This window comes from Vulpes vulpes, chromosome 13 (genome assembly GCF_048418805.1).
Source record: "Vulpes vulpes isolate BD-2025 chromosome 13, VulVul3, whole genome shotgun sequence".
NCBI classification, from domain to species: domain Eukaryota; kingdom Metazoa; phylum Chordata; class Mammalia; order Carnivora; family Canidae; genus Vulpes; species Vulpes vulpes.
In genome coordinates, this window is record NC_132792.1 from 93,263,186 (window position 1) to 93,275,726 (window position 12,541).

Here is a 12,541-nt window from a genome sequence, read left to right on the forward strand (position 1 = left end):
AGACTCATAGGATACTGAAGAAGTTGCTGAAATTCCAATTACTCTTAGATACAAGGAATCAAGTAAACTAGATATAAGGCATCATACTTTTCTCATTAAAAACTTCATTTCAGCAAATAGATTTACTTTCAGGAAAAAAAAGTCAAAGGACAATCTCTAATCCAAGTGACACAAAGAAATCTACTGTTTATAGTATTACAAATTAACAGCTGACCACAATGAGATACCACTTCACACCCCTAGGCTGGCTATAATCAAAGACAAACAATACTGAGTATTATGAAGGATACAGAGAAACTGGAACCCTCATTCATGGAAGAAACAGAAAATGATGCCAACTGCTTTGGAAAACAGTCTGGCAGTTCTCCAAAAGGTTAAATATAGTTACCATATGACCCAGAAATCCCAATCCCAGATACATACACAAGAGATATAACAACATTATATCCACAGAAATGCTTGCACAAGTTTTCAGCAATATTTGTAAGAGTCAAAAAATGGAAACCACCCAAATGTCTATCAGGATGAAAGGACAAATGGAATAGGATATATCCTTACAAAAGAATCTTATTCAGTGATAAAAAAGAATAAAAGTACTAATACATACTACAATTGAATGAACTTTGAAAATATTCTAAATGAAAGCCAGTCAAAAGAGACTACATACTGTAGAATTCCATTTATGTCAAAAGTCTCAAATAAACAAATATATTGAGACTGACAGTAGATTAGTGGTTGGATAGGGCTGAGAATGGTGCTGGGGTGCGGGGGAGAGGGGAGAAACAGGCTGAGTGCTAAAAGTCACAGTTTCTTTTCCAAGTGGATGAAAACATTCTAAAATGGACTATAGTCACCACCAGTTGCTACACAACTCTGCATATACTAAAAGACAATGAGCTGCACACTTTAGATGGGTAAATTGTATGGGATGTAAATTATATCTCAATAAAGGTGCTATCAAAAAAAAAAAAAAAAAGGCATGGCTATAAACATACCTTATTGACCTAACCCAATGATTTAAGCGTATTCATTTGTAAAACTGTCCCAGAATGAATGCAGACAGAATACATGGTCTCATGTAACAAAGAAAGAAGTTATTTCTATCCTTTAAGAATTTGTTTCTCCTCAATCATGCATGATTTCCTTACACTAACACCCACTAAGACTCTCTTACAATGACTGTATCAACTACAATATAACTTATCTCTGGATATCCCCAAATATATATTTTACTAATAGAACCCTAAAGCCAAAATTAACCCAAAAAATCCAGACTATTTTTCAGAAAAGACAGACATCACTGGTTTATAATTTGGATAATAAAATAAGCCCTAAGTTGTTTAACATTAAGTATAAATACTCCAATTTTATTGAGATGTTTTACAAAACATGTTTTGTAAACTGAAAGCTACTAAAAAAACAGAGTGAAAAATAACATTTATTGAATACTACATCATCCTATTGAAAAGGAATATATTTAAGATACTGACCTGCAGTAATATACTGTGCTGAAGCCATTTCCCCTGAAGCTCTCAAGGCACCTGCATACCTGGGAACATTAAGGGAGAATTAAATAGGATTCAATTCATTCTGAAACACAAAAGGGAAGAAACTAGTGCAAAGAGCTTATTATGACACCCTCAACTGCAACTTTATCAGAGTTGTTCCCATCTTTCTATTGTCTTCTCTTCTGGTCTTATTCCCTTAAGCATTCCATAGGCAAGAAAAAAAGGAATACTAAAAAAAAGAGAATTTAGATGAATGAAGTCCACTTTAAATTTTTTCTCCTAACTTATTTAAAAACAAACATTTCCTGGGGTATTTGGGTGGCTCAATTGGTTAAGTGTCTGCCTTGGCTCAAGTCATGAGCCTAGGGTCCTACGATTGAGCCCTATCTAGCTCCATGCTCAACAAGGAGTCTGCTTCTTCCTCTCTCTCTGCCCCCCTAACTTGTGCTCTCTCTCAAATAAATAAAATATTTTAAAAAATTTTTCCTGAAAATATGAAACAAGAAAGTACACATTTTAATGTCCACTATTGCAAGGAAAATAAAATATACTTTTAGAAATAAGAAAAAAACATTAGATCAAAAACCATAAATCAAAATCAATACACCTACATTCAGCATTAACATCTATGTAACATTAAATAAGTCACTTAAGGGATGCCGGGGTGGCTCAGCAGTTGAGCATCTGCCTTTGGCTCATGGCATGATTCCAGTTTGGGGATCGAGTCCCACATCAAGCTCCCTGTAAAGAGCCTGTTTCTCCCTCTGCCTATGTCTCTGCCTCTCTTTCTCTCTGTCTCTCATGAATAAATAAATAAAATCTTTAAAAAAGAAAAGTCACTTAATTTCCAAGTCAGTCTATTTACTTATAAACCGCAGTGTTTCTATTAAGGGATTTCTACATTCACTTTCAATTTATAATTCTCATTTAATTTACAACAGCACAAAGGACTGGCCATTCAAATGAAATAAACTATAGTATTCACTCATACAATGTCTTATGACACTGGATCAGAAATTATCATTCAGATAATACCAAACATTGGGAGGCAGGAAAATGACTGCCTATTCACTATGATTAAAACTATACTTATGTAGTGTACACACACTGGAGGGACTATAAAATGAGAAAGACTGGTTATCAACCAAGGCTGGCAAGAATGTCGAACAACCAAACTATCAATACCATCAATAACATGGATAAGCTTCAAAAACTATGCTGAGTGAAACTAAGCCAAATCAAAAATAAATTAGATTCTATACATTTAAGTTCCAGAAGGCACAAAACTAGTATGAGACAAGTAGTTGCTTACAGAGCTGGGTGGTACAGGATATGAAGACTGGAAAAAGGTACGAGTACAAAAACTTCCTGGGATAAGGGAAAAGTTCTATAATTTGTAAAATGGGTTACAGAGAATTTGCTTTATCAAAACTGATCACACCAAATACAGACAGATATTTGATATTTACTAGATGTAAATATTTCAATATAAAAAAAAAAAACCTCTGGGTTATGTAAATAGAATGAAAGAGGTCAAGAAACCATGTTAAAATATATCTAATTAAAAAGTTGTTTCTTTTTTTAGATGTTTTGGAAACTGCTGTAACTCAAGTCTTTTTAAATTTTTCAATATACAATTGATAATGTCTAAATTACATATGTTCTTTTATTTATTTATTTTTTAGATTTTATTTATTTATTCATGAGAGACATACAGAGAGACAGAGAGAGGCAGAAATACAGGCAGAGGGAGAAGCAGGCTCCATGCAGGGAGCCTGACGTGGGACCCGATCCTGGGTCCCCAGGACCAGGTGCCAGCCGAAGGCAGTGCCAAACTCTCAGCAGAGCCACCCGACTGCCCACATATGTTTTTAAAAAGTGAAAATCAGGGCAGCCTGGATGGCTCAGCGGTTTAGCGCCTGCCTCCAGCCCAGGGCGTGATCCTGGAGACCCAGGATCGAGTCCCACATCAGGCTCCCTACATAGAGTCTGCTTCTCCCTCTGCCTGTGTCTCTGCCTCTCTCTCTGTGTCTCTCATGAATAAATAAAATATTTTAAAAAATAAAATAAAATAAAACAAACACAAAGTGAAAATCATAAGTTTCCCTCTCAGTTTACAACTATGTAAAAGGCACTTTTGAAGTTAAAATAAAGTACTAATAAAGTGAATCCCAAAACATCAGTGAAGTATTTTATGACACAACTGCTGCTATTATTGATTTTACTTCTAGTTGCAGTTAATACTGCTGAGTAACTATTCCTACATTTACAGCAAAGGCTACACTAATGAATTATCTTTTTTTTAAGTAACTAAGAATAGGAAAATCATGAGTAATTTAATACTATCCCCCCATAAGAAACTCTTATTATACCAAGAAAACATTTAATTCTAATTAAGAAAAAAACATGTGGGGCACCTAAGTGGCTCAGTCAGTTAAGCATCTGCTTTCAGCTCAGGTCATGATCCCAGGGTCCTGGGATAGAGCTTAAAAAAAAAAAAATCCAATAAGCTAAATAATATTAACAATTGAACTTTACAAAGAAAAACTGTTAGAAAGTAAAAGGAGGAGATAGGGTGCCTGAATGGTTCAATGGGTTAAGCATCTGCCTTTGGCTCAGGTCATGATCACAGGGATTGAGCCCTGCATCATGCTCTCTGTTCAGCAGGGAGCCTGCTTCTCCCTCTCCCTGCCACTCTGCCTACTTGTGCTCGGTCTCTCTCTCTGTCAAATAAATAAATAAAGTCTTTAAAAAAACATCTGAACAGCCTCATCTAATGAACAAGGAATAAAGGTAAAAACTCACAACTAAATGTTTTCATTACTACACAAGAACAGATAAATAAATTATCTAAGCATACAACTTAAGAAATCAGAAAATGAAACAGCCTAAGGAAAACAGAAATAAACGAATACAAACAAAAGTAAGATGAAATCAGATAATGGGAAGAAGTGACGGAATAAATCTAATAGCTGATTTCTGAGAAAAAAAAATGTATAAACCTCTGGCAAGATAATCAAGGGGAAATATATATATATATATATATCTCACAAGAAATGACAATGGAGGGAAAATACAGGTCCAAAATAGATAACTCTTACACTAACATATCTTAAAGACCTAAGGACAAATTCACAGGAAAACATAAGTTACCAAAATTGACTCTAAAAGACACAGAAAATGTACATTTAAAATACCACAATAAAAGCTGGTCCAACCAATTTTACAGTTAAGTTCTATCAAGAACAGATCATTCCCATATAAATTTGAAAATGCAAGTAAAGGGACATCTGGGTGGCTCAATGGTTAAGCATCTGCCTTTGGCTCGGGTTATGATCCTGGGACCCAGGATTGAGTTCCGCATCAGGCTCCCCACAGGGAGCCTCCTTCTCCCTCTGCCTGTGTTCTGCCTCTCTCGGTGTGTCTCTCATGAATAAATAAATAAAATCTTTATAAAAAAGAAAATGCAAGTAAAATAGCAACCTAACAATTGCTAATGAAAAAACTATGTGGTACTTACCAAGAGGTGCCTTGCCAATCTCCAGTAAGATAAAAATATGGCCATGAGATACTGTCTTTTGTAACTAATTCATAGAAGTTAAGAGTAATTTTTATTAGATACACTTTTCACTTGAAATTCTACATTCAGAACTCCTACATTATCATGAGGTTCCACTATCGGGCAGCACCAAGCAAACTGGATTTTACCTGTAGCTCTGGTTCTTGGCCCTCATTGCCTCTTCAGCTAACCCAGTCTATTTCCCCTCTGGCGTTTACAACATACATCCCACTCTCCAGAAACTGCCAAATAAAAATTCTTCTTAAGTATTTAAGGATGAGCTTTAGAATCATCAGTTGTAGAACACCTTCCATGGAAATTTTCCTCTCTTCTTTCACTCCTATTTTATCAGTTAATACCATTTTTCCAAAGACATCAGCCCCATCCATGTCCTCTTGTATTAAGTTAGTTAAGTACAAGGATTTCCATCTTCTTGTAAAAACTTATCGTTCAAAAAATACTTCATCTGGGGATGTCTGGGTGGCTCCGTGGTTGAGCGTCTGCCTTTGGCTCAGGTCATGATCCCAAGGTCCCAAGATCGAGTCCTGTATTGGTCTCCCCACAGGGAGCCTGCTTCTCCCTCCACCTATGTCTCCACCTCTCTCTGTGTCTCTCATGAATAAATAAAATCTTAAAAAAAAAAAAAAACTTCATCTGGTTTCAAGAAATTGAATCAACAGGATGAAATCTCCCCTGCTCATGCAAAACTCAGAGAAGTAACTCTAAAACATGAAAGAGTTCTCCTTAGAATACGAATAAATGAATAAACGTGAATAAACCCAAAAACTATTATGCCAAGTAAAAGAAACGAGTCACAAAAAGTAACCACACTGTATGATTCCACTTATATGAAATGTCCAGAATAGGCATATCAATAGGTCAGAAAGTAGATAAATGGCTGTCTAGAACTGGAGATGGAAAGGGTAAAATGAATGACTGCTCGTGAATATAAGGTTTCTTTTCAGGAGGAAGAAAAGAATCTAAAATTAGACTGTGGTGATGGTTGTAAAATCTTGTGAATATAACAAAGACCATTCAACTGAATACTATAAATGGATGAATTATATAATAAATATCTCAGTAAAGTTGCTAAAAAAATTATACACTTAATTATAAACAAAACACTATTCACCCAAATGTGAACCTCCCCTACCCAAGGGAAGACTCACATTTCTCGTGTATCTTACCTTTTAAGGGCATCTTTGAGTTCAGGCACAGAACGAATACACTGAACTGTAGCATTCATGTAACAAGTGTTACCAAGGTTTGTCAATCCACATGGTAATTCCATCTGATAAGGACAAAGATTAACTCCTTTTTATAAAATGACATAGCATATAAAAAATCACTAGAGTTCATACTTTGAAGTACAATTTATCAACCCATACAATTTAAACTCCAACTTCACCCCAAAGTAACGTTTTTTATCCCTAATAAAAATATTTACTTGCATTACGTTGACAAACATTCTTGTGTTTTAATTCTCTCCTCGAGAATAATAAAAGAACAATCATATCACTCTTGCCCCTCTTTGAAGGCTTATCATTAAAATGGGATAATAAAGTATATGTAGAAACACTTCAAAAAAAGAAAATACTACTACAAATGCTGGATGGTAAAAAAAAAAAAAAAAAAAAACATGTGACAACTTTGTGTTGACCAGTTTTCTAAAACAATGTTGCAATTCAGGATAAATTGTATTTTCAACAAATAAAGTTTTAAGAATTTTAACATCTCAGCATTTAAACCATTTATCCTCTTTGAGCCTGTTTTCCCATAAAATATCACAGTTAGCACTGCCTGACACTGATTTATTAAAGACACTAATTGACTTTAAATTGAATTATCCAATTATACAGGGATTCCTCAGGCCAATTTCAAAAATAAAACCTTTTACTTCTAAAAACATACATCTTGGGGAGCTAAGTGTGAAGCCTGCTGGAGATTCTCTCCCTCCCTCTTCTCTGCCCCTCCCCCTACTCAAGTGTGCACTGGTGTACTTCCTCTAAATAAATAAAATCTTTAAAATAAATACACAAAACCATACATCTTGGTATTACCAATTAAATCTTCAAAACTTTTTTTTTTTTAAGATTTATGTATTTATTTTAGAGAGAGTATGTATGCAGGAGGGGCAAAGGAAGAGGGAGGGAATCTCAAGCAGACTCCTCTCAGAGGTGGAGTCCACCACAGGGCTTGATCCTAAGACCCTAAGACCAAAATCAAGAGTCAGACGCTTAACCAACTGAGCTACCCAGGCGCCCCAAATCTTCAAAAACACTTAGATGCTACTTTCTGAAAGGCAACTTAGTAACTTTATCAATCAAATATGTAAAATGTGGTATGTCTTCCAAAAAGTAGCAATCAAATATATCTTACCGCAGATGCTAACTGTTCCTCTGTCATGTCTTCTACAAAGACAGTTTTAGCTGAGGGTTCCTCAGGAAGAGCATCTGCTGACCCCATCATTAGTAGAGTCATTCCCTGTTTTAAAAAAAACTTAATTTCATAAAAATGCTCAAAAGTTGATAATGTTTATGTCCAATGAAAGAAGCCAGACACAGAATAATCCAACATATTGCATGTTTCTATTTGCCAGGAAAAGCAGATCTACAGAGACATAAAGTAGACTAGTGGTTGCTAGGGCTAAAAGTGGGAAGATGGAGTGACTTTATTTTTTTAAAGATCTTATTTATTTGAGAAGCTATGTGAGAGAGAGAGACTGCATGAGTGAGGGGAAGAATAGAAGGAGAAGGAAAATGTAGACTCCCCACTAAGCAGGGAGCCTGACATGGGGCTCAATCCAGAATCCTAGGATCATGACGCAACCAAAGGCAGACATTTAGCCAACTGAACCACCTGGAAGCCCTGAGGGAGTGACTTTAAACAGATATCTATTTCTTTCTGAGGTGATAGAAATGTTCTAAAATTAGATTGTGGTGAAGATTACACAACTCTTGTCAATATACTAAAAACCACTAACAGTTAAAAAAAAAGTACTGAGGTGGCTGCTTCAGGGCAGAGGTCCCCTGCTTATGGGCAAAGGTGTACAAGGAGACTTTTCAGAATGGTAGAACTTCTGTATCTTGTTTGTGGTGCTGGTTACATGATTATAGAAAACTAATAACCAAATTCAAACTGCACACTAAAAATAGGCTAATTTTAATCCACATAAATTACATCTCAATGAAACTGGGGAAAAATAAATACTGTCATAAAGACAATAGAGAACATTTACAATATTAGAGGATAGGGAATTCTCAAAATGATCATTAACAGTTAGTGAAATCATTTCTCCCCATAACAAACTAAATGCAGATAACATTCATTCTGTGAATATCTATTGTATAACTGTAACAATTAATTACATTTGAATAGAATTATTTTGAGAAGAATGCCTGAGTGGCTCAGTGGTTGACCATCTGCCTTTGGCTCAGGGCGTGATCCTGGGGTCCTGGGATCGAGTCCCACATCAGGCTCCCCGCAGGGAGCTAGCTTCTCCCTCTGCCTATGTCTCTGCCTCTCTCTGTGTCTCTCAAGAATAAATAAAATCTTTAAAAAAAAAAAAAAAGAGAGAGAGAGAGAGAATGATTCATTCATATACCAAGCTTATATCCATAACAATAGCTAAGAGGGGATCCCTGGGTGGCGCAGCAGTTTGGCGCCTGCCTTTGGCCCAGGGCGCGATCCTGGAGACCCGGGATCGAGTCCCACATCGGGCTCCCGGTGCATGGAGCCTGCTTCTACCACTGCCTGTGTCTCTGCCTCTCTCTCTCTCTCTCTGTGTGACTATCAAAAAAAAAAAAAAAATATATATATATATATATATATATATATATATATATAGCTAAGAAATTTCTAAAACAGAAGAAAGACTAAAACAATGCCATTTAAAGAAAATAGATTATATGATGAAGAATGTTGGGAAAAACTGGATAATAATATAGAAAAATATATCCTCAGTTCTCCATATCATAGTATGCCATACCCAAAATGAATTACAAATTACAGATTTTAAAAATAAAACAAAGGGTGCCTGGGTGGCTCAGAGGGTTAAGCATCCACCTCTTGTTTACAGCTCAGGTCATGATCTCATGAGTCATGAGACCAAGCCTCTCAGGGTCAGGTTCTGCACTCAGTGGGGAATCTGCTTGAAAATTCTCTCCCTCTGCCCCTCCCTCAACTTGTGCGCATGCTCTCAAGCTCTGTTTCTCTAAAATAAATAAATAAATACTTTTAAAATAAATAAATAAAACAATTACAAAAACATGCAAGTGAATCAAAAAAAAAATCTTGCTTTGCTGGAAGATTTTCTAAAATTGACATAAGGGAATCCCTGGGTGGCTCAGCGGTTAGGTGCCTGCCTTTGGCCCAGGGCTTGATCCTGGAGTCCTGGGATCCAGTCCCACTTCGGGCACACTGCATGGAGCCTGCTTCTCCCTCTGCCTGTGTCCCTGCCTCTCTCTCTCTGTCTTTCATGAATAAATAACTAAAATCTTAAAAAAAAATAAAAATAAAAATAATAAATAATAAAATTGACATAAAAGACAAAAGGACTAATGTTACTACATTAATTTTGAAAACTCTTGTAAAACCAGTCAAAATTTAAAAGAAAAAAAATGGAAAAAAGATTACACTACATAGAAACACATAAAAAAAAAATCAGTAAAGCAAAACACAAAGATACAAACAGTAAACAAAAAGGCTTACAAAAATTAAGCTTCCACCACAAGAAGCTAGAAAAAGTATACATTAAAACCAAAGTAGGGATGCCTGAGTGACTCAATGGTTGAGGGTCTGCCTTTGACTCAGGTCGTGATCCCAACGTCCTGGGATCGAGTCCCTCTGCCTGTTGTCTCTGCCTTTCTCTCTGGGTCTCTCAGGAATAAACAAATAAAATCTTTTTTAAAAAAGTATACATTAGGGATCCCTGGGTGGCATAGCGGTTTGGCGCCTGCCTTTGGCCCAGGGCACGATCCTGAAGACCCGGGATCGAGTCCCACGTCAGGCTCCCGGTGCATGGAGCCTGCTTCTCCCTCTGCCTATGTCTCTGCCTCTCTCTCTCTCTCTCTCTCTCTCTCTGTGACTACCATAAATAAATAAAAATTAAAAAATAAATAAATAAATAAAATAAAAAATAAAAAGTATACATTAAAACCAAAGTAAAAGAAGGAAATAAAGCAAAGAGGTGAAATCAGTAAAATAATAAACAAGCAAAATTTGATTCTTTGGGGAGGAGGAAATCAATGAAATTGACAAACCTTTGTGTAGACAATGAAGAAAGAAGAGAAACCACAACTTGCCAATACCAGGGGAAAAAAGAGAAAACAACACTAGAGACTCTAGAGTTAAGGAATAGTTGAGGTTGTACTATGCCCCTCAAGTCGACCATTAAAACTATACATTAAATGCTCCAATTCCTTAAAAGATGCTAGGGATCCCTGGGTGGCGCAGCGGTTTGGCGCCTGCCTTTGGCCCAGGGCGCGATGCTGGAGACCCGGGATCGAATCCCACATCGGGCTCCCGGTGCATGGAGCCTGCTTCTCCCTCTGCCTGTGTCTCTGCCTCTCTCTCTCTCTCTCTCTGTGACTATAATACATAAATAATAAATAAACAAAAAAATTTAAAAAAAATAAAAAATAAAAGATGCTAATTACCAAAACAGATATCAAAGAAAATATAACACCTGAATAGTCCTACATTTATTAAATACACTAAATTCCTAACTAAAAGTCTTCCCACAAAGAAATCTCTAAGATTCACTGGAGAATTCTATGAGCCATTTCAAGAAAGTCTCTTTCAGGGGAATCTCTGGGTGGCTCAGCGGTTTAGCTCCTGCCTTTGGCCCAGGGCATGATCCTGGAGACCGGGGATCGAGTCCCACATCAGGCTCCTTGTATGGAGCCTGCTTCTCCCTCTGCTTCTGTCTCTGCCTCTCTCTCTGTGTATCTCTCATGAATAAATAAATAAAATCTTGAAAGAAAAGAAAAGAAAAGGAAAGAAGGAAAGAAAGAGAAAGAAAGAAAGAAAGAAAGAAAGAAAGAAAGAAAGAAAGAAAGAAAGAAAGAAAGACTCTTTCAGAAAAGAGGAGAGGTGGGGATGCTTCCTAACCCATTTTATATGGACAGGATTATACTGATGGCAAAGCATACATACATACAAGTCAAGAAAACTATAAACCAGTAATTATCCCAAAAATAAACACAACAATCATTAACAAAAAAACCACCAAATAGAACCCAGCAATATATAAAAAGGAAAAATACATAATGACTAAATGCGGTTTATCCCAAGAATTTAAGGTTGGTTTACTATTCAAAAGAGTCAATGTATTTCACCATATTAACAGATTAAATGATTTTTAAAATGATCATTACAGGGATCCCTGGGTGGCGCAGCGGTTTAGCGCCTGCCTTTGGCCCAGGGCGCGATCCTGGAGACCCGGAATCGAATCCCACGTCGGGCTCCTGGTGCATGGAGCCTGCCTCTCCCTCTGCCTATGTCTCTGCCTCTCTGTGTGTGTGTGTGTAACTATCATAAATAAATAAAAAAAAATTTTAAAAAAAAAATGATCATTACAATAGACGAAAAAGTATTTGAAAAATTCAACTCCCATTCATGAATAAAAGGTCCCAGCAAACTACAAATAGAGAACTTCCTCAAACTAATGGTGAACATCTATAAAGCAACTCTAGCCAAAACTGAAGACTATTCTCTTAAGATCAGGAAAAAAGCAATGATGTATGCACTATCAACCACTTCTCAACATTGTGCTGAAAATCCTAACTGGTGCAATAAAGCAAGGAAGAAAGAAAAGGCATGGAGATTATTGAAAAGGAAAGAATAAAATCATTCTTATTTGCAACATGATTATATCCTAACCTTAATTATCCTAAACACTAATATGTAAAAATCAGCAAAATCATAGGATACAAGAACAATATACAATAATGAATTTTACTTCTATATGTTAACAATAAACAAATTCAAAATGACATTTGAAAAATACCATTTATGATAGAATCAAATACCATAAAATATTTAATGACATTTCAAAAAAAAAAAAAAAACGTGTAAGATCCAATACTGAAAATATAAGGAGGGCCTGGGTGGCTCAGTCAGTTGAGCATCCAACTCTTGGTTCCAGCTCAGGTCATGATTTCATGGATCATGCATGAGATGAAGCCCCATACTGGGCTTCATGCTCTGCAGGGAGTCCACTTAAAGATTCTCTCCCTTTGCCCCTCCCTCCACATGCATGCTCTCTGTCTTTTAAATAAATAAATAAATCTCTTAAAAAAAAGAAAGAAAAGAGGGCAGCCAGGGTGGCTCAGGGGTTTAGCGCCATCTTCAGCACATGGCCTGATCCTAGAGACCCAGGATCGAGTCCCACATCGGGCTCCCTGCATGGGGCCTGCTCCTCCCTTCTGCCTGTGTCTCTGGCTCTCTCTCTCTCTCTCTCATGAATAAATAA

General features: G+C 36.6%; 1 protein-coding gene across 2 annotated transcripts in view; it reads right to left on the bottom strand.

Moving 5' to 3' along the window:
- The window catches only part of USP14 (ubiquitin specific peptidase 14), a 43,919-nt gene that overhangs the window by 15,416 nt on the left and 15,962 nt on the right, over positions 1 to 12,541 (bottom strand). The window contains exons 4-6 of one of the 2 annotated variants that reach the window (XM_072735055.1): positions 7,447 to 7,551; positions 6,255 to 6,358; positions 1,491 to 1,549 (exon numbers count right to left, since the gene is read on the bottom strand). In XM_072735055.1, coding sequence (XP_072591156.1) covers positions 1,491 to 1,549; positions 6,255 to 6,358; positions 7,447 to 7,551 — 268 coding nt within the window. The remainder of the gene's footprint in view (positions 1 to 1,490; positions 1,550 to 6,254; positions 6,359 to 7,446; positions 7,552 to 12,541) is intronic. The other variant, XM_072735056.1, reaches the window with a different exon arrangement.